The 23,208-nt window shown below is 34.4% G+C and overlaps 2 protein-coding genes across 4 annotated transcripts in view; one reads left to right on the plus strand and one right to left on the minus strand.

Annotated features, from left to right (window-relative positions):
* The window catches only part of LOC123561971 (telomere length regulation protein TEL2 homolog), a 35,977-nt gene that overhangs the window by 452 nt on the left and 12,317 nt on the right, over window positions 1–23,208 (plus strand). Inside the window, exons 1-12 of one of the 3 annotated variants that reach the window (XM_053530134.1) lie at window positions 275–314; window positions 11,263–11,668; window positions 13,928–14,149; window positions 14,866–15,020; window positions 16,425–16,572; window positions 17,826–17,928; window positions 18,382–18,450; window positions 19,194–19,335; window positions 20,150–20,286; window positions 20,554–20,633; window positions 21,092–21,247; window positions 22,178–22,266. In XM_053530134.1, the coding sequence (XP_053386109.1) occupies window positions 11,316–11,668; window positions 13,928–14,149; window positions 14,866–15,020; window positions 16,425–16,572; window positions 17,826–17,928; window positions 18,382–18,450; window positions 19,194–19,335; window positions 20,150–20,286; window positions 20,554–20,633; window positions 21,092–21,247; window positions 22,178–22,266 (1,654 nt within the window). In that variant the 5' untranslated portion in view covers window positions 275–314; window positions 11,263–11,315. Of the gene's footprint in view, window positions 1–274; window positions 358–11,262; window positions 11,669–13,927; window positions 14,150–14,865; window positions 15,021–16,424; window positions 16,573–17,825; window positions 17,929–18,381; window positions 18,451–19,193; window positions 19,336–20,149; window positions 20,287–20,553; window positions 20,634–21,091; window positions 21,248–22,177; window positions 22,267–23,208 lie in introns of those variants that run through there. The other 2 variants (XM_053530123.1, XM_053530116.1) reach the window with 2 other exon arrangements.
* On the minus strand, window positions 4,660–5,596 carry LOC128550676 (uncharacterized). The gene is made up of 3 exons (XM_053530186.1): window positions 5,483–5,596; window positions 5,239–5,308; window positions 4,660–5,081 (listed from the first exon to the last, which is right to left on the minus strand). Exons 1-3 carry the CDS (start codon window positions 5,579–5,581, stop codon window positions 4,699–4,701), a joined length of 552 nt encoding a protein of 183 aa, XP_053386161.1. The 5' UTR covers window positions 5,582–5,596; the 3' UTR covers window positions 4,660–4,698.

A 23,208-nucleotide genomic window follows, 5' to 3' on the forward strand; every position in this document is an offset into this window, starting at 1 on the left:
CTATATGAAATATGAAGACATAATCCAATAATTTCCAATAATAAACATATGAAAGGCCTTTCCAATCAGCACGGTTTATGCACTGGCTTGTATTTTGTCTACAATTCATTTAAAAATCGAAAATTTATTTTTAAAAATCATAATTTATTCTCTCTTGCCAAAGAAGTATAAAATACATTTTACTTTTATAGCTCTTTGCTCTTGCCAAGATGAAATATGAAGAAATAAACATATGGCAGGACCTTTCCGCGGAAAGGGCCCTTTCTGGTCTCAAGTCATACCCGTCTAAAAGATGTCTGCGCCCATTGCCTAAGGTTTTTGGTCAAATTGTTGTACACTTGTTAAAAAGTTTTATACGTATGTAATAGTACCATACAATCTAAAGTTGTAGTTTTAATTACTACTGGTTTGTTAGTTAGAATGTAGGACTACGTATTACTGATATATGATGGATATTACGTCGACTCGTCCTCAAGTCAACTCGTCCCCGAATTGGTTATTTCGCCTCTTCATCCCTACAAAATATGAGGTAGTGTCTCACTTGATTGTTGATGTCTGCATTGGTTAAAATTTTTGTTTAGGTCTTCCTTTTGTCACAAACTATAGGAGAGATCGTGTTTGTATACAAGTCTGTTGTATTTTCTATTTTTAGAACTGATAAGACAGTGATCAGGTGGGCAGATGCCGAACGTCTATGGCAAGCCAATTGTCCAATATTTACGTGAACCCTGGTTCACGTTCGAAAAACTAGGATTAACGATCGATAAACTAGGTTTTTCGAACGTAAAACTAGGTTTTTCAAATACTAACTAAACTATAGTTTACGCTCGTAAACCCAGGTTTATGTTCGATAAACTAGGTTTCTCGATTGAACAATGAATTTGGGTCGTTATCCTATGTTTACGACCGTAAACTTAGGTTTACGAACGTGAACCTACGTTTATGAGCGTGAACTATGGTTTACGACATTATCCAATGTTTTCGCTCAAAAAATAGGTTAGTATTTGAAAAACCTGGTTTTATCGAACGTAAACCTAAGTTCATGCTTGTAAACCCAAGTTCACATTTGTAAACATAGGTTCACGCTCGAAAATATAGGTTCAGGTCCGTAAACTATGGTTCACGGCCGTAAACATAGGTTCACGTCCGTAAACATAGGTTTATGGCCGTAAACCCATGTTCACGCTCGAAATTCATTATTGATTCTATAATCCTAATATATCAACTGTAAACCATGGTTTACGTTTGATAAACTAGGTTTCTCGATTGAACTATGAATTTCGGTCGTTATCCTATGTTTACGATCGTTATCCTATGTTTACGCTCGTAAACCCCGGTTCACCCTCGTAAACCATAGTTAACGAACGTAAATCTATGTTACGACCGTGAACTGGGGTTTTCAGTCGTGAACCTACATTAACGAGCGTGAACGTGAACCATTATCCTATGTTTTCGCTCGAAAATATAGGTTAGTATTCGAAGTTTATCGATCGTTAATCCTAGTTTTTCGACCGTAAACTAGGGTTCACATTATTATTGGACAATTGGCTTGCCATATTGTTACAAATCGATAAACACGGTTTTACGAAGATAAACTGTAGTTCATGGCCGTAAACCTAGGTTCACGCTGGTAAATATAGGTTCACAATCGTAAACATAGGTTTACGGCCGAAATTGATAGTTGATTTCATAATCCTAGTATATCAATCGTAAACCATGGTTTACGTTCGATAAACTAGGTTTCTCGATTGAACTATGAATTTCGGTCGTTATCCTATATTTACGACCGAAAACTTGGGTTTACGAACGTGAACCTACGTTTACGAGTGTGAACTATGGTTTACGACGTTATCCAATGTTTCGCTCAAAAAAATAGGTTAGTATTTGAAAAACCTAGTTTTGCGTTCGAAAAACCTGGTTTATCGAACGTAAACCTAAGTTCACGCTCGTAAACCCAAGTTCACGTTCGTAAACATAGGTTCACAGTCGTAAACATAGGTTCATGGCCGTAAACCCATGTTCACGCCCGAAATTCATTGTTGATTCTATAATCCTAATATGTTGACCGTAAACCATGATTTACGATTGATAAACTAGGTTTCTCGATTAACTATGAGTTTCGGTCGTTATCCTATGTTTACGATCGTTATCCTATGTTTACGCTCGTAAACCCCTGTTCACGCTCGTAAACCATAGTTAACGAACGTGAACCTATGTTTATGACTGTGAACTGGGGTTTTCAATCGTGAACCTACATTTACGAGCGTGAACTATGGTTCACGGCGTTATCCTATGTTTTCGCTCGAAAATATAGGTTAGTATTCGAAAAACCTAGTTTTACGTTCGAAAAACTTGGTTTATCAATCGTTAATCCTAGTTTTTCAACCATGAACTAGGGTTTACGTAATTATTGGACAATTGGCTTGCCATAAACGTCTATGTTTTTTTTATAAACATGATGTTTTTCTAATGGCCTAAACTTTCTTAAAACACACATTATAACAAGGTTAATCAGTGGAAAGGTTGTAAAACAAGCAATTTATTAATTGCTTTTAATTACTATTTCAAAATAAAATGGATGAATTATGAACACAACTTACAATGTACAATGTGTTTCTAAAAGTTCTGAACATCATTACTAGGGCTGGATCAATATACCGGTATATCGATATGAATTGAATATTCATGTTTACACCGATACATGTATCGGCTTTCTTCGTGTATCAATATATTCAGGGATGCCCCTTTTAACACAAAATGAAATCAAACTTCTTCATTTTTTATCACTTTACAATAAAATATTCAGAGAAATTAAAAGAAAAGTACAATTTTGTAACCTCAGGCCGCCATTATATCCCAAAACAGTCATTGCGTAAACGGATGGTAGTGGTTTCGTCAAATCACCGGTTCATCATACTTAATTTATATAGTAAGTGAGAAGTGGTTTCGTCATACTTATTGTTATAGTGTAATAATGATTGTTTGTTGGTCGTTTTATTGTTGATGTACTTTGTGTGGCAAACAAGTTGTTAATTTTGCAAAGATAATTTCAAAGCTAATTATTTATACAGAAAATGGAAAGAAAAATAAATGATATAATTGCCGATCGATTAAAATATATAGAGATTTAGTTTTTGTTAAACTAATTATTATGGACGAAACTTATGTATTTATTACTGGTTACAAATGTTAAGTTCGACGCAAGACAATTTATTTTTCAAAATGTTAAATTTGAATTAATAAAAAATTAAGAATTTCTATTGAGAATTAAAACATTTTAAATTTATTTTGAAAATATGAATAAGAAAAAAAACAAATACTATAAAAAGTAAAATTTAGATATACAAAATGTATATTTATAGTAAAAGAATTAAAATTCTTATCGTAAGAAGTTAGCGCAAAGAAGTATAAAATACATTTTTATAGCTCTTTGGTTAGCGTAACTGTCCCCAAAGCTTAACTGATGATCGATGATTATTATACTTAAAATGTGCTAAGTTCCTTGCATTTCTAGAATGTCAGTGAGGTGCTAATTGTGGTATAGTCTGCTCATTAAATTCCCGACATTTCATCGATGTTTCTAATTAGAAATTGATTTATCATCAAACTGTATTTGCAGAAGAAAAACAAAGCGTTTTATATTTTTACATTTATTTACATCATTTCAAAAGACACTCATTCAACAATGAAAATAAGAAGCACATTTAATACACAATACAGTTTTATACATTATTATACACATGTCAACTCTGAAAAAGAAAAAAAAGCAATCAATAGCACATTCAATACACATTACAATATTATACATTATAATACATATGCCATGTAAACTCTGAAAAAGAAAAAGAAAAAGAAGCAATTTATATCACAGTAATATCACAGTCAATACACAATGCATTTTTATACATATCATGACAACCCTAAAAGAAAAAGAAACAATAGCACATTCAATATTAATACAATATAATTATATACATTATAATACACATGTCATGTCAACCCTGAAAAGAAAAAGAAACTATAGCACATTCAATATTAATACAATACAATTTTATACATTATAAAATATCACATTCAATATCAATACAAAATAATTATATACATTATAATACACATGTCATGTCAACCTTGAAAAAGAGAAAGAAGCAACAGAACATACACATTCAATGTACAATACAATATACTACAAAACACACATTTTCAATGTCAGTTTCTTTGATTTTAATTTATACATCTTCTTGTACCGCGCTGTTGGTAAATCCAGTGGAAGGTCCGAGCCCCGCGATGTTGCTGCATCTACGTAGAAGTTGTGTCGTCTTCAGTTCACCATCTTCGTATTTGTCCCAAGCGTCAAACAATGCCCCATGGAGTCTGGCGTATCTTGCTCTGTGTAGCCTTGTCAGTAGATGGGCTGATACAAGCCTGATTTGGAGATCTACCGTCTCGGCCTTTCTGCGAAGCAAAGGTACAAGCAGGTAGAACCCCAAATCAGCCCGACCAGCCCGGGTGTTGATTCGTCTGTGCCACCCTGAAAGTAAAAAGAAATACTAATGTTACATTTATCGTTGATAACATTGCATACATAAACTTGATCAAGCAAAACACATGGCAGCACCACAACACAACTAAAGGTAAGTGTCAGTAAATTTATTAAAACAAAACAGCTTTATGTTAATTTATGTCTATCTCATGGAATCATCAATTTACAGAAGTCTGAAAAGTTTGGCTACCTTCAACGTCGTTGTTTGTCCTGACCGTCTCCCTGAACACACTCCAGTGGTTCCGCTGCCACATACTTCCTTCTATCCACGTACCCTGGACATACTGCGTCACGTGCAGGATTGGGCCGCCGACTTCTAAAGCTTGCTGCTTCAACTGGTGGAAAGCCGCTGGAATTTGCTCTGAAGGGAGGTATGGCAGACTCAGCAGTTTCCGTAAGAACCTGTACTTGTCTTCTTTTTCCAGGTAGGCAGTGGTAAGACCCTCGGACTGGATTTTACGGTAAACCCGCTGACTCCAGTGGAACACACATCCCTTCAGAACACACCCCGGAAAAACTTCCCTTAATGCCTGCCAGGCAGCTGAAAATATAATAAATAGAAATTAATATATTTCTGCATGAAAAATGATTGTATTATGTATTAAATGTTATATGAAAGTTGTATAATAGTTGTCTAATGAAAGTTATTTAACCATTATAGAATTTCACATGATATAAAATCAATTTTTTCTACTTACCAGCTTCAAAGTCCAGCATGAACCATTCAACCTGCGGGCGTTCCAGCTTACTACGTAGACTGGTCAGCACCTGAAAATAGAAAAGAATATTTTAGTTGATAAAAAATACTGAAACATAGTTAGAAATGCTTGGTCTGTTTATTATTTTATGCTTTGAATGTTTATTATTTTATTTTAAAACGTACTTAAACTATTAAAGATCCGTTATGCAAGTAATATATAAATATATAAAGGAATTAAGTACCGCAATATAATCCTGCTTTGTTCTCCGTGACATCAGTACGTAGACGAGTGGTACTTGTTTGGCATCTTCACCCTTTCGGACGAATGCGTGGACAGACATTAACTGGTAAAACGGGCGTTTTACCAGTTTGAAGGTGGCATCCAAGAACCACCGCCTGGCCTGTTTAAGCTGCTGTAGGTGAGGTGTTGTGGCAAGAAGTATGTGCCTCTGGTCGTCTACCCGGATGTCCTCTGCAACGAAGTCTGGCCCAATGAAATTGGTATAAACCTCGAAGTCCAGCGTAGTTGGGTCCATTGGTCGGAGATTCTGCCGATGAAGATTGGCGGCCCTGATAAGAAGATCTGGTTTCGGTAGAGCGAATTCTTCTGCCGAAATCAGATCCTTCATCACGGTCTCCACAATTTCACTGGCAGGACGGAAAACATTTTCCCGGGCAACTTGCTTCACCTGCAATGAAAAAAGAAATTGCGAAATGAACGTGTTTAGATTTAATTGCAATTGGAATATAAATAAACCATTTTCATATTTAAGTTAAATATATAAATTAAATAACAATCATTGAATAACGATTTTCCATGCCCATCCTGTTAATTATTATGTCGATAAAAATTACCTTCGCTGCTATTTTCACCTTCTTCAGCACGCCAGGCTCAGCCGGATGCTGGTGTCCATTCAGACTGGGTGTGAATAAGTCTCCGTACTGTTTTACACTTGCCATACACTTGAAGTTCTTGTTGCGTATGCTGCATGTCCAGTATACGCGGCCCTCTTTAACATTCTGAAATGAAAATAATATAGTTATAGATAAACAGATGTAAAATATATGTTTGCCAAATTTTTAATGTAATTTAATACAAGTCCGATAATTCATATTACCAAAATTGTACATTTTTCTTACAGCATCCTTTAATTATCAACATCTTAATCGCAAGTATACATGTACCTGCATTCGCGACCAGTGCAGATCAAGATCAGCTTTATATTGTTCGCTAATCATTCTTTTTTTTTTTTTCATGAAATGAAGTATAGATCGAGCCGTCTATTTCAGAAACGTAATATTTATCAAGAACTCGTTTTAAATACACAATAATTTTTAATAACTCATTTGCAATTTGAGTAACATTATCGATTAAGTATGTGCGAATTACTTTAACGCAATCATCGATATTAACTGCCATTAAATAGGTGCGATCATCTTCCATTGTATTGACCTATTATATGCTATTAACTATATAAAGTCTTTATGACGAAACCACTTCTCACTTACTATATAAATTAAGTATGACGAACCGGTGATTTGACGAAACCACTGTAATTCGCGTAAACCACTTTTTGTTTTGACAGCTAAGTTCAAAGGCATCCGCCGACAAGCATGACTCTAAATCAAGCACGTGATTTAAGGAAATCTCGCTCTTCATTGGCTTTTTATTTTTTTTCTCGCACTGACTGGATATTACCTGCTAAAATGAAATGAAATCCATACGTAACGCCAAGAGTTTTCCATTTCGGGCGCACCTGCTACGTAATTTCAGTTGTGGGGAATTCCATTTACACAGATGTTGTTACCGCGCGTGTTGTTGTTTTAATTTTAGCAATCTTAATAATTAAAGAAATAAGTAAAAACAAAACAAACTTAAAGATCTGGTATACTAAAATAGTCCTTGCATAAGCGTTAAGTTCTCAGTCAAAATGTACGACTTTAAGCAGAAATATATGTATTTTCCCTATGTATAGTTTTGAAATATAGACTGATACATGTATTAGATAAAAAGACTGTGCCTTAATGTTTATTTTAACAACTTAAATGAATTCAAATTTTATAGGAGCCCATACAACTAGACATTTTCAGTTTCTCACGGTCATGTTACCCGAAACAAGCAATTATTTTGGACCCATCATGTTGTAGCTTTGAAGTTATAGGTCCTACTAGATGTTGTATTGAATCGTCAATACGTATCGTGTATTGATCCTTCTTTATTGCAATACGTATCGTATTGACTTTTTCCATTCAATACACAGCCCAAATCATTAAGCCACTATATAAATTATATGTCATTTAAAACGGTTATTCATTTAAAAATGATATTTGAATACGAAAATATGAAAATTGTAAATATTTCAAAACTTTTTGAATTTTGAAGATCCATAAATGAGCGAAAAAGTTATCAAAGATTAAAATTTCCAATCCAACACACAAACGATGTAAAAACATTTGTTTTGCCCAACACCAGATAAACAGATGTTAATGCCTGACGTCACGGCGATCTCGCCTAAAAGAGCCACAGCTTTGAAATGTTGCACACATGTTTATTATCATTAATTTAGGTGACTGTGTAGGCCAAGAACCATGACTCTTGATAACTCTCATATGCATTGTGTTAGAATTAGCCCTTTTGTTCTTAGGAAATTCAATTTTCTTGGCTAAAATTTTTGTTTCGGTCCACTTTTCCCCAACAGCTATAAGAGCTAAAGCTTTGAAACTTTGCACACTTGTTAAACATTATTAGATGAGTAGTAGTCCAAGAACCATAACTCTAAACTGCATTTTGTCAGAATTATGGTCCTTTTTGTACTTAGAAAATTTGAATTTCTTGGTTTAAATTTTTGTTTAGGGCCACTTTGCTCGAATATTATAAGAACACTTGCTTTGAAACTTTGCAGAATTGTTTATCATCATTAGATGAGTATGAAGGCCAAGAGTCATAAGACTGATGTGCATTTTGTCTGAATTGTGGCCCTTTATGTACTTAGAAAATTTGAATTTCATTTTTACTTAGGTCAAAGAGCTATAAAAATAAATGTATTTTATACTTCTTTGCTTAGGTCCACTTTTCTTGAATTCTATAAGAGCTATAGCTTTGAAACTTTGTACACCTGTTTATTATAATTAGATTAGTATGTAGGTCAAGAACTATAACTCTCTCTTGCATTTTTTCAGAATTATGGGCCTTTTTAACTTAGAAAATTGGTATTTCTTGGTTGTTTTTTGTTCAAGTTCACTTTTCTTCAATACTTACTAAGCTTTGAAACTTCATATATTTTTTGTCATCAGTTAAGATGAGTAAGAAGGCCAAGAACCATAACTCTTTTCTAACATATTGTCCAGCGCCTGCAGACGAGGGATGTCACCCGCAAACAATGCTCTTGTTTAAATATATCCTGCCGAGGATTGAACCCCAGACCTCTATACTTCCATTTGGAGTAAGCCCATCTTTGGACTATGAAGCATTTTCAGGAGGCTTGTATATTAGAACATTGTCTCTTTTCATCTTACTATGATTTGTGTCTCAAATCGTCATTTTTGAAAGTGAAAATAAGTGTTGATTAAGACACATAAATGCCTTGAATGATGCAGAAGATTGAATTCACTTTGAATAAAATGAAACTAATTATCCTTTATGATAATTAAGCAAGTAGACATGTCTACTAATGTGTACTGAATGTCATAAAGACGATAGTGTATTTTATTTTATCCAAAGCAGCACATAATGACTAATATAATTATGACTAAATTTTATATATTATATAAAAATCTGATTCACAGTACTATGAAATTGGAAACACACTGTAAATAAGCAGCTTTGACAAATTATTCCTCATTTTGCGGAGTTTTAACCCTTATCATGCTGGACACAATATTGATTCTGCCTTTGCAACCAGTGTAGATCAGGATCAGCCTGCAAAATCTGCACAGTCTGATCAATATCTGCACTGTTTGTCATTCAGTCAGTATCTTTTTGGTTAGCACCCCTTTTAACAGTAAATGATACTGTCCAAATTGAAAGATGGACAACTTTGTTATAGAATTTTAGCAGGGTAGGCGTTCGCTCTGGGAAAGGACTATGAATTGCCAGGCATGTTACATTCAGGTCACAAGTTTAATCAGTATTGATTCTTTTGCAGTTTTAAAACTAATCACATGTATGTAATAATAACTAATTGTATGGTGTTTCTAATTAAAAGAATGCATAGCTTACAGGATTTAATGCTTTTAAAAACAGGTGTTCATTTCTTATCTTAAACCAAATGAGTTGCAGATTTGATATAATAATTAATATATAGACCTGTCCTTTTAACAGACATCTTTTTTTGACAACCACATTTGAAAATATTTTTTTTAACATTTAATTTTGATATTACTTGAAATGTAAAGGTACATCACTGATCAGAAAACAATTGTTTTTATTATGTTTAAAACTTTAAAAGTGTACCATACATTTAACAGCGTCAAATAGAGGCCACTTTAAGTTTGGATAAAAAGCAATATTAAATGTTCTGCAAATCATTAGTTTTCGTGGGGAACTATTTTTCATGGATTTTGTGGTTTCTTTAATCGGTGAAATTAAATCACAATGAACAAGTAAAATTCCCATTCATTATGTTTTCAAAATTTGAAATTCACAAGTTCATATCCCCTATATAAACTAAGTCCTGTACCAAGTTTTTTCAAGCCAGGACCTTTGGATCAAGGGTCAATGTTTTGCATAGAATTATATTAGAGAAAACTTGAGTGAAGCATCTTTATATATGATGCTGCCTCAGTTTTGTTCAGATCATGATGATGGTTTCTGGGGACTTCAGTTTTCAATTGAAGATTATCTTCTCAAAAGGTGCAAGTCTTACACAGTCTGATTTCCCAATTTCTAAAAATGCCTGGTTTTCTTCTGTAATGAACATAGCTAAACAAGGTACCACGCAATATACTGTAGAATACAGACAAACCAGTCATACAATCTGCTGAGCACTACTTAATAAGTAAATGTTAAAATAAAGGCCATCATGCCACATGGCCCGTTCGTTGGATACTTTAAAGTCTCATATTAAAGGCTTTTAATTCTGTGTTTAATAGAGAAAAAGTATCTGTCCAAATAGCGAATATGTTAAACTACATGGTTAGAAAAGCACTACTTTCAGTAATTTAAGAGCCAAAAAGGGAGGTAATTAAATCAATAATAAAGTATTCAATAGTATGTCTTACTATGTAAATGAAATATTTGGACCCATGATAATTTATATGTTTGAGAAAACAATCAACAAAGGTAGGATTAAAAAGAGAATAATTTGTTTAATAATAATAAATCTGTTCCTATATTTTATCAGTTAATAAAATATGGGCAGGAGTTAGGGTGCGTAATAATTAAATCACGAGTGCATCAAACTTTATGTTTTACATTTATGAAATCACCGCTGAATCATAACTAAGCTAATAGAATTCGCTCTCAGAGATAAAAAGGTGTTTTACAGCCCTACACATAAGTCAGTATGACTTTTTATCATATAATTATGTTTTTGAAATTTTGTTTTCAACCTTTTGGTCCTGAAATAATTCGAAGTTAATTGAACAGAAGTAGAATGTCTTATGTTACAGTCGTAGGGGGCAAAATGTATCAGCCAACCATATTTTACCGAAGATTCGTGTATAGGCGATTTTGCTGTATGTTTATATAGCAATTGCTGCATATCGTGTTAGAATTTATTTTAATAACAAAACTTGTGGCAGCCTCGTTATAAAGAGAGCTATTAGTTAAGGTTACTTTAGAATTAATTAATTTATAGGTGAGAATTTTCATGGTTTTGGCAAAAGCAGCTATTTCATATGGATATGAATTCATGGATTTTGGCTTTGAAGGTAAAATGGATGGGAATTTTGTTTGTTCTTTGGGATTTAATTTGTGGATTGACACAAACACTGAAATCCATGGAAATTGGTCCCCCACAAATACTTATGATTTCACAGTATTGTTGCGTATTTAATACATCACATGTTTCTTTATTTACAGATTATGTTTGACATATAGAGACATATAGAGTGTTGTAAACTTCTGAATGAAACATGACGTTGGAAAGTGAAGTCCGCTCAAGAGTAAGGGAGATCCAGAATGGTATCAGAAATGGGAAAGATCATCGCCAGTTTGTTGAATGTTTGAAAAACGTGTGCAAATATCTGCCCTGTGTGGATTCAAGTAAAAAGGGAGACAATAAGGAAAAAGAGGAGCAGGAATGTTCTAAAATTTTCTTAAAGAACCATTACACAAGCTTTGCAAAGTTTCTCTTGGATTCTGTAACATTTGAAACTGTAGGACATCTGACAAAGTCTGAGTTTACACAATACTTTCTTCATTTCTTCCTTAATGGCTGCTGTGAGGATGCTTTCCTGGCTGTGACATTTGCCATTTATAACACAGGGTAAGCAACTGTTTTATGGCAATATTAGAGAATCACTGTATTTTTTCTGTGCTTATTATGGCCCCCTTCGAAGAAGGAGAGGTACATGTATATTGTTTTGCAGATGTCGGTCTGTATGTCGGTCGGGTTGTAGACCAATCCTTTTCCAGATGATAACTCAGGAATGCTTGGGCCTAGGATCATGAAAGTTGACAGGGAGGTTGGTCATAACGAGCAGATGACCCCTATTGATTTTGAGATCAGTTGGTCAAAGGTCAAGGTCACTTTGACTCAGAACAGTTAAATGGTTTCCTGACGATAATTCAAGAACGCTTGTGCCCAGGATCATGAAACTTAATTTGGGTGTTAATCATGACCAGCAGATGACCCCAATTGATTTTGAGATCAGTAGGCCAAAGGTCAAGGACACAGTGACATGGAACAGTAAAACAGTTTCCGGACGATAACTTGAGAATGCTTGGGCTGAGGATTAGGAAACTTGATAGGGAAGTTGATCATGATCAGCAGATGACCTCTATTGATTTTGAGATCAGTAGGTCAAATGTCAAGGTCACAATGATTAGAGGAGGATACGGGTTGTTTATGGGCATTTTTGATAGAGGCTGCACGTTTATGGACATCTAAATTCTAGTATTTTGTTACATTGTCGAGTTATAGGACTCGCAACCCGTCACGAAATTATTACTTAAGTCTGAACAATGTTTCTAAGCCATGGCCTGTTAACAGTCCATTTTTCATTAAAAGTCCTCTTTGGCCTTTAGGACTTTTCATAATCCTTATAATATTTCTTTTTGTCGCCGCGACCGGTTGTTCTAGGCTCTTTAACAGCCTTCAGTTAACCTCTACTTTCTAGTGCTGTATTTCTATGGGCACAGCTATTGTTGGTGACTGAGTAAATAATCCGCGTATGCCGATTGGCTGTAGTATATATCTGTAATTTTAATTGGTTGATTTAAGTGCCGTCGTGCATATTAATAAGACAGTCACGGAAACCCCAGAATATTGACATTAGAAGAATCCAAAGCCATTCGCCGTCTGGAAAATTGACTCAACCAGCTTTAAATCTGGTCGCACTTGGCGACTGGGCAAGTGTAAATTTATATCCCAGGTCTTATCTATGCAAGATAAAAATTAATTCTTTGCCTTAAAAGTAATTTAAGTTAGAGATTGCAATGAATAATGTTCATGAAAAAAGTAAGGGAAAATTAAATCTTCACACTCTAATTTTATAGTATCAGAAAAACTTATTCCACTTCCCTCACGAATCCTTGGACAAATATGAAATAAGTTATTTATATGCAGTTTATTTTCTGAGGCATTTTAGCATTTGACATGTACTCTGAAATGGATAAACTCATACCGGTAAGTGATCTGAATTAAATTGTGCAGCAGGTGTCGCCCTGCGTGAACGTTTTGTTTTTTTAGCTGCTTTCAAAACAGAATTACGTTAATACTGGTACTGATGATAAACCCGAACAGAAAATGAGGTTTTTTACCTGTTACTTCTTTATTTCTGCAAATTGTTATCAATGGTTGGTATCAAAATAAGGCTTAACTCTTACTGAATAATTGACATAATTTGAATTTATATTTAGCAAGCAAACTCACAAGAAGTGAGGCCCTGAAAGGGGTATGTAAAATGGGGACTGTACGAATGTTGACTGATGATAAATTTGACCACTTTGTCATTTAAAAAAAATTCTACATAGTATTATATTGAAACTTTCCCAAAAATGATGCAACAGTCATTCCCGATCAAATAATGAAAAGTGACCCAATGTGAGGCCTTCATGTATTGACAGTGAGCATGCACAAAAAAACATCCTCTTCCCCAGTATTTTCGGATAAAAAAAAATTTAAACAGACAAATGTAAGTCATTTATTAGTACAGAATATTTACCAATTTTGTTTTTGTTAACACCAGTTGGTGTTGTAAGTGGTTGCTATTAGACGGCATGTTCAGTTATATAAAAAAACAATTGCACTTGAATAATTTGAAGGTGGTCGACTTTATCATCTGTACCAGTTTATCATCAGTACCAGTATAGTTAGAATTTTACAGAAGAAAATAACCAAATTTTAAGAGCCACATGGTAAAAAGTTTTAGCCACTTTCATAAAATTATAGCAAATGGCTCAGGCAACAAATGGCAAAGTGACCCCTGAGTCAGGCAAGGTAACAGTGCATTTTATCTATACAGCTTATCTCGTGGAATATACATGACAGTTTTAACATTCTGTATTATTACTGTATTTTCAGGCCAAGTTTTAAGTTGAACAAATGTGTAATTATTCTGGAGGAGTTTTTAAAGAAACACAAGTTTGTGGATATTTTCCGTGAACAGAGTGCATTAAACAAGGATCGTGATACACCTATGTACAACTGGAGAAGTGATGGCAGAGTATTACTGTGGGATAGCATCATCACTGAGATGGCTTCACTACCTGATAAAATGGCAAATAAACTACGATCTGAGACAAGGTATGTCACTTTGAATTTGAAGTAGTATTTCATTTTGGGTCATTGCATGGAAAAATCTGGAGAAATGTTTCATAATGGGTTGATTGGCACTTCATGGGTTCATATGAACCATGGGAGGGACTATATAGAAAAAATTTAATGTATAATATAGTGTTGATTGGGTGATATTGAGATGGTTTTATTTTCACTAATATTTGGGTAGGCCCTTTGGTCTAGTGGTTACATGCTTGACTCTCAATCCAGAGGTTCGGGGTTTGAACCCTGATCCAGGCACTAGAAATTTTTGAGATGCTCTTTAGTGTCTCCCACCTAACTAAGAAGCCAGTACTGGTTCATCCCTGGAAAGACAGCTACGTATGTATCGATGCTATAAACCGGGCACTTAAAGAACCAGACAGTCTATTCGCAAAGAACTGGACTATAATAGCTGGACAGGCCTGTATCTAAAATGATTTCTGTCTCTCTGTTCCGTGGGCCTCCTCTTGCTCTGTCCCTCTGCTCAGATTGCTCTGTGTCTGTTCTAGTAGAGGATGAGTTTGGTGCCCTGAGTGGCTGCCTTTGTATGTAAAACACCTTTGGACATGTTTATCATATGATTGTATTGAATAGACCAGACCTCTCTGTGTGTACAGAATAGGAGAAGCGATTCAGCATTGTGTTAGATATAAAGTAAATTATTAAGATCATTTGTAAACTAAGTATGCATTTATTTTCAGTGATATATTTTTACCAAAGCACTACATTCCACTGTTGATATCAGACATTTTGAGGACCCTTGTAGCAGTTTGTAAATATATACGTTTATCAAAAGACTGTCATCTGGAGTTTGTGAGTTGTCTGGTTGGGAAGTTGTGTCTTTGTGGGTATGCAGGTAATCTGTTAAACAGCTCTTATTTGAATTTGTATAGAGCAAAGTAAGTACAAATATATAAAAGTAGTAGTAGTTGAACAAAAATGCTTACTGCTTAATAATATACATGATGACTTTAGTTGCGTGAGTGTTTAAATGCATCAGGCGCATTTTTGAAAGACTTGAACAGCGTTATAGATTGATTTGAGCCGTATCATGAGAAAACCAACATAGTGGCTTTGCGACCCACATGGATCCAGACCAGCCTGTGCATCTGCGCAGACTGGTCAGGATCCATGCTGTTCGCTTTCAAAACCTATTGCAATTAGAGAAACCATTAGCAAACAGCATGGATCCTGACGAGACTGCACAGATGCGCAGGCTCTTCTGGATCCATGCTGGACACAAAGCCACTATGTTGATTTTCTCATGACACGGCTCATTTAACGGTACTGTTGTTTTGCATATATTTTTTTACTTAAATAATTATGTCTCCCACACCACTGTGGATTTACTCCAGTCTGTCTGTGTGTCTGGCACAAAGCTTGTCAGCACTCTAAGTCGAACATTTCTCATCCGATTTTCACCAAACTTGAACAAAATGTGTTTGACCATAAGACCTCGGCCAAGTTCGATAACTAGCCAAATCGGTCCAGGCGTCTTGGAGTTATGGCCCTTGAATTACCAAAAATCGGTCTTTTTACTCTTGTCCGCACTCTAATTCGAATATTTCTCATCCAATCTTCACCAAACTTAAACAAAATGTGGTTGACCATGAGACCTTGGCCAAGTTCGATAACTAGCCAAATCGGTCCAGGCATTTTGGAGTTACGGCCCTTGAATTATCGAAAAATTGGCCTTTTTACTCATGTCCGCACTCTTAATCGAACATTTCTCATCCGATCTTCACCAAACTTGAACAAAATGTGTTTGACCATGAGACCTTGGCCAAGTTCGATAACTAGCCAAATCGGTCTAGGCATTTTAGAGTTAAATCATTTTCAGAAGGAAGGCATGTTGCTTGCAACATGCTTTAATGGGCTTGGTAAATGCTGCTTTGATTTAAAATAAGTTTGACTGTCATCAAACCTTAATGAAGATGGTAGAATTTGAAAAAAAAAAGTCACCTCTGTTACATGTCTGATCAAATGTTTATTTCTGAAGATTGCTATTCCTACTGTTTGGTTCAATTATTTTGACTTATCTGAATAAATTTACAGATAATGTGTATGTGCATGCAGAAAAAGTAGTTCAGGTGGCAGTGCAGTCTTATATTGGTGCGCCGTAAAACCCAAATAAATAAATAAATAAATTATGTTGTATTTAAAGCACCGACTGCCTTTTCCCATCTTAAATGTTCCATTTTCATTAAAAGACAGTATTATTATTGAAATGAAAAATGTGTATTGTTTGTTCTTATTACAGATCAGTTCTGGTTTATTATGTTAAAACAGACTACAACGTTGGTTAGAAAAGACTTTATTTGGAGTAGAGTTTGTGAGAGGATTGTAACTGGGGTTCCAGACCGATGTATGGAGAGTGTTCTTGTACCGCTTGTTAAACTTCTTCCATGGTAATTAGAAACTTTTTTCATGGTAATACTCAGTCAGACTTCTTCCATGGAAATTATGAGTTAAACGTATTACATGGTAATTATGAATAAAACCTTTTCCATAGTCTTTTTCCATGGTGATAAGAAGTTAGACTTCTTTCATGGCAATTATGAGTTAAACTTTTTCCATGGTAATTATGTCTCCCACCACACAGTGGTGTGGGAGACATATTGATTTACTCCTCAGTGTGTCTGTCACAAATCTTGTCCGCACTCTTTAAGTCAGACATTTCTCATCCAATCTTCACCAAACTTGAACAAAATGTGTTTACCAATAAGTCCTTGGCCAAGTTCGATAAATAGCTTAATCAGCCCAGGCACTTCGGAATTATGGCCCTTGAAACTTGTTTTTGATAATCAAAGCCTTGAAAGTCTGATAAGGCTATTGAGGTCTTGGTGCATGGTTGGCTTATATACTACTATTAAGATGATTAGACAGTTGTGGGAGACATGCACTTTTCTTAGAAGCAGCTCTAGTTATTTGTTAAATTCTCCCATGGTAATTTTGAATTAAACTTCTGCCATAGTAATTTTGAAGTTAAGTTTTAAGTGTAAATTTTGGGTTAATGTTCTTCCATGGTAATTTTGAAATAAACCCCTTCCATGGTAATTACAAGTTAAAAGTTCTTCCACAGTAATAACAAGTGAAACTTTTTCTTTGGCGATACAAGTTAGAGATCTTCCATGGTAGTTATGACTAAAACATCTTCCAAGGTAATTACAAGCTAAACTTTTTCCATGGTAATTTTGAGTGAAACCTCATCCATGGTCATTATACTTTAAACCTCTTACATTGTAATTATAAGGTAAACTTTTAAGTTTTATAAGTTCTAGACTGGGATGATATGCTTACCTGGTAGTGAAATATATACATTTTTTCATGCTCTTAAAATGTGACATATCCCATAAGTTCTGTTTTATTACTGATCCAATATACTTTCTTAAACACTGTTTAGGAGAATATTAATCATAGTGTTAGAGGTACATTTATTGCCTTCATGTCTATGGATTTCATTTCAGTCAGGAAAACTTTTCTCCCTTTTAACACCCAGCGCAAATTCACAAATTACTGTTTATTTTGGACTTTCATAAATAATATAGCAATATACTATGGATTGTTCTGTTTATGTATGGACAGTGCTCATTCAGCATTTCTCAGTTTTCATATACATTTACACATATATTTGTGTGTCTATTACTCTGTGTTATTTTAGGTATGGACTTATGGACAGATATATAGGAAACTGTGTAACCCAGAAACAGAAAATACAGTTACTGCTTTGTACTAAACTTATATTCCATAGACATTACAAATCTGTAAGTTAGGTTAATTCAATAGTTAGTTTTGAATTGAATAATAATTCCTTTAAATATTTACAATGTCCGTACTTACTTTTATATCTCAGAATAAAGTGCTGCAGAGATTATCTTCATGATACTCACCTGCCAGTTACACACATGTAGATAAGTTTTGATATTTGGTCTTATTTTTTCTCTCTTATTTTCTGCATTATATTTGAAAGTTATCCTGTTCCAAATTCTTTTCAATAATATTTTCTTTTCAAGTTGCAATAAAACAACTGTCGAGTCAATAATAATCAGTTTCATTTCTTTTATATTTCCTATAGCAAATGCTTTCTAGTGTTTGGATAAATTGTAAACACTGTATGCTTGTATAAAATATCCATCTTTTGTGCAGTTGTATGTTGATAGGTGATATTGACAGATAACAATTTTATTGAAGTATTTTAGTGGTGTTCTTTATTTTAGCCATTGGTACTACAGAATGTAATAGGCTATCTGGCAACATCAACGCCCAGACAGCACCTCTTTATAAAGGTGTGTATACTTTATTAAGCTGTATTAGAGTCTATTTAACTCACCAGAGGTAAGATGCTAGTGTATGACACCAGGAGTAATGAGTTTGATACCCAGCACTACCAACTGAAATTTAGTACTTACATTCTTTTGGATAAGAGTCCTGTGTATGGATACTTTGCATGTGGTACACTAAAACGCCAGAAGTTTCTAGAAATTCATTAGCATACCCTGCTTTAAAACCATTATATAAGACAGGTTTTACATGTGTCTGAATTCAGTGAATTTACATATACATGTATATTGAAATGATATTTTGAATTTTCGGAAACATTTTATTTGAATTTAAACTGCCTGTAGGATTTTTTCTTGAAAATAGATGCCTTAAAAACTGCTGTTAATGCTTGTAACAGGGTTTCCAATTTTAAAGCACTTGTTCTCTGGTGAGGTGAAAATTTTTGATGTCTTTATTTATACAGGGTTTCATTTGTATGTCTATTTGAAAATAACACAATATGGGGGAAACAGAACTTAGTATTTGTAATGCTGATATTCTACAACATTCTTATGATGTTTTCCTCCTTTTGAATCATTGTGTTGTATAAAACCCTGTATCTCAACAAGCTCATGTCAAAGACTTTGTTTACAAAATACTAATTTTAATAAAATTTGAGAAAAGAAATATTTAAACTCACCCAAAAGTATGAATGAGCCACTTGGAGTCATATAACAGAAAGTTTCTACTTGGTAATATTGCATTGCAGTTATTTCTGGAGCTGATACAAGTATGGGGAGACCAGAGTTCACTGAACCATACATCCTATGAACAACATTATTATCTTACACAAGCTTTTGTAATCTGTATGGCATTTCTCACAGAGAATCATAAACAGGAACACAAAGATGGTATTGCTTCTTTGCTTTCTTTCTGAATATCTTCTCAATTTTTTCATTTTTTTTTTTAAATATTTTTTTTTATATATGAATAACAATATTACCAGTTACAGACTTTTATCATGGAATTAAAAAAAAAAAATTATTGTAAAATCATTAATTGCATGGGCACTAAATTTTATAGTTTTACCAAACATGGCTGTTTCATGGGGATATAATTTCATATATTTATTCCAAATTTTTATACTGAAATGAAAGGGAATTTCACCTGTTTATTTGAATTTAAATTTGTTGAGTTAGTCAGACATGAAAATCCATGAAAATTAGTCCTTCCCAGAATATTGATACGTTGATGGTATGATGGAAGTACAACTGGATTGGTGGTCTAGTTTTTAGCATGTCAGCAGCTCAACCCAGAGGTTATGTGTTCAAGCCTAACTTGGGTCACACCCAAACCTTTACAGTTGGCATGAGTACTGGTTTTTCCAGGGAGAGCACTCCAGACTGATTCAGATAAACATTAAGCTTTCATCACATTTGAGCTTTTCAGAGTGTACAATTGTTTTAATTAAGATTTATGTTGCATATAACTCATTAAATCACTTATTTTTGTGCCTCGGACTTCTGCGCTGTCTCTCTTTAAGTCTTCAGACTATAGGAATGTTGCTCAGCACATGAAATTTTGTTTAGGATATTTAATGGTTACAGGGCCCGTGTTACCTTTAATTTACTAGTCCATTATAAACAGTAATGGCTGTGCTAACAGGTTGTAAAATAAATTACTCAATTACATGTATATCACTAAAGTAGTTTTGTTTTACTGTAGAAATATTACGTCTGCTGATGCCTGGTATACAGACGCATATTAGCTCCTCGGAACCAAAGGTTCGTAAGCTGGGAATGTTTGTGGCAGAGATTGTTACTACAGCCATTGATCCAGAGGGTCCGAAACTTAACTTTGAGGTGAGGCCCGTCTTAAGTTCAACATGTTCTGGTAGTATATCATTCAAAATCAGTATTACTCATGGTGGACTGATTTTCATAGATTTCACGGTTACTGGTGTGTAAATTTATGAAATTAAAGGAAAAAGTAAATGTTCCTTCTATTTTAACTTCATAGTTTGAAATCCACAAGTTGATGTCCCCTTGAAAATACCCACTTTTGGGTGAAATGTTCATTATCATCTTTCTGTAAGGTTACTTTCAGTTTGATATTTGATTGTTGATCAGGTAGAAGCAGATGAGGAGATAGTGGCACTGCGAGGGTTACTACATATACCAGAGGATCGTGTCATGGACTTCATGCATGAGTAAGTATGTTACAGTTAGACAGCAGCCAGCCAAAGGAGTGACAAGGGAATGGTTGCTTAGGCAGGTGTCTCATTATATCTGGTGGATATAATAACAAAATTTCAATTTGGAACTATAGTTGACTGGACACATAAGGCAAGTCACTGCTTTATACAGGTGGCTGCTGAGGCAAGTTCAACTTTTTATTGAAATAGATTTACACTAATTTTCTGGTCAATTTTTAAAGGTAACTAGAAGCTTATTGAAATGAAGAAACATGTTTTAATTCATTTTAACACAATAAAAAGGTTATACATCTTGCAGAGTAGTATGGCTTGTAATTATTTACATATGGTATTACTTCAAATATGGTACAATTATTGCTTTGTTGCTACAAGTGTGTTGATGTTTAATGATTATTACTATAAAGATATGACTTCGAAATTTAGAATATAAATTGTTATGTGTTGTTTGATAGAGAATTTGCCATGATGTTGTCCGAGAGGGCTGGAGATTTAGTTCTGTTTGGTCTGGATGATGCCAGCATATTGGGTGAACAAGCTACAGAGGAACCAGTCAGCAATAAGTCTCAGCAAGCTCAGAAAACACAGGAACCAGACTCCGATCTAGACAGGTATGGTTTCAGACATGTTAAATTGATTGTTTTTAGTACACAACAGCATTTCATATGAATGAATTGTATAGGACGCTCAAGATAGAGTGTTACAAAATATTTAAGATTCTGATATGGTTTAATTTTTCTGTTAATTTTACAAAGAAGGGGGTCAAGCATTGTATATTCTGCGATAAACAATGATTGACAATGGACTAGTGAGAGAACATTATGACGATTCATTACTACACGGGTAAGTAAGTGTTTAAGTTTAGGATAGTTTTTATCAATTTGTTTAAATGAGAATGTAAGAATGAAAATAAACATGGTCTTTTGTTAAGATACTTAGGTATTTAATTACTGAGGCTAACACCCTTATGGTTCAATTCTTGCACATCTGAACACTGAACAGTGGTAAATCAGACAACAAACAATGCTGAAGGCTTTGATTATTTGATAACACCTTTGGTAGGATAGAGATTTAGAATATTGCTGTTGCCTATTAGTGGTATTAAATTTGTGTTTAAGTGTACATAGGATAAACAATACATTTTGATGGTTCAGCAGGTGATCATTTCGTTAAACTGGGCAGAAATTTTGTAAACATGTACTGAACATACGTGATACGAAGTAATTTAAATGTGTAAACATGGGAGCCTTAGCCACAGTCCTTTACTTGATAAAATAAGACTGGTTATAAGAATATGTACCTAAGTAATTATCACTGATAAATGCAACAGATCATTTACCCAGTTCATATGTTTTTGAGACACACTAGGAAAAGCATAATCAGTTTCATAAAGTTATTCAAACAAACTGATTACTTATTGCACATATGTTTCATGAATAACAGAGAAATACTGGATATACCTAGTGCTGATGACCCTGAATCCTATGACATATCACTTGTTTTTCATGATTAACAAACACAGAAATGCTGTACATTTTCAGTGATGATGACCTTGAACCCTACGACATGTCACATGACACACAGGTTTCCAAAGTGAAGCAACCAAAGTATATCAGAGACTGTATGGAAGGTAAACAAGTATGACCAGACAACATCTTTCTTTGTATCTCAACATCTAGACTAATTAAACATACTCAAGTGGAAAGAAAAATGACCATATTTGAGTGGGAACTTGCTTTTTGACTGATCAGTTGAAATGATTCTTAGCTCGACTTTTCGAAGAAAATGTAGAGCTATTGCACTCGCCCCGGCATCGGCGTCGCCGTTGGTTAAAGTTTTTGATAAAGTCAAATATCTCTGTAACTATCAAAGCTATTGACTTGAAACTTAAAATAGATATTTACTATCGAAGTCTACACCAGGAGAAACAATCCCCATAACTCTGATTTGAATTTTGACAGAATTATGCCCCTTTTTAACTTAGAATTTTTGGTTAAAGTTTTTGATAAAGTCAAATATCTCTGTTACTGTCAAAGCTATTGACTTGAAACTTAAAATACTTATTTACCATCAAAGTCTACACCAGAAGAAACAATCCACACAACTCTGATTGAATTTTGACAGAATTATGCCCCTTTTTAGCTCACCTGTCACATAGTGACAAGGTGAGCTTTTGTGATCACCCTTCGTCCGTCGTCCGTCGTGTGTCTGTGCGTGCGTCCGTCAACAATTTCTTGTCTGCACGATAGTGGTTTCATTTATGATTTTATTTTAACCAAACTTGCACACAACTTGTATCACCATAAGATCTCGATTCCTTTCTTGAACTGGCCAGATTCCATCATGGGTTCCAGAGTTATGGCCCCTGAAAGGGCCAAAATTAGCTATTTTGACCTTGTCTGCACAATAGCAGCTTCATTTATGATTTTATTTTAACGAAACTTGCACACAACTTGTATCACTATAAGATCTTGGTTCCTTTCTTGAACTGGCGAGATCCCATTATGGGTTCCAGAGTTAAGGCCCCTGAAAGGGCCGGAATTAGCTATTTTGACCATGTCTGCACAATAGC

The sequence above is a fragment of the Mercenaria mercenaria genome, chromosome 2, assembly GCF_021730395.1.
Source record: "Mercenaria mercenaria strain notata chromosome 2, MADL_Memer_1, whole genome shotgun sequence".
Taxonomy (NCBI): Eukaryota; Metazoa; Mollusca; class Bivalvia; order Venerida; family Veneridae; genus Mercenaria; species Mercenaria mercenaria.

Coding starts and splice junctions, on each gene's coding strand:
- LOC128550676 (XM_053530186.1), bottom strand. CDS start 5,581: ATGTCTGTCCACGCATTCGTCCGAAAGGGTGAAGATGCCAAACAAGTA. Junction 5,309..5,482: donor CAAAGCAGGATTATATTGCG/GTACTTAATTCC, acceptor TTCTATTTTCAG/GTGCTGACCAGTCTACGTAG. Junction 5,082..5,238: donor CATGCTGGACTTTGAAGCTG/GTAAGTAGAAAA, acceptor TTATATTTTCAG/CTGCCTGGCAGGCATTAAGG.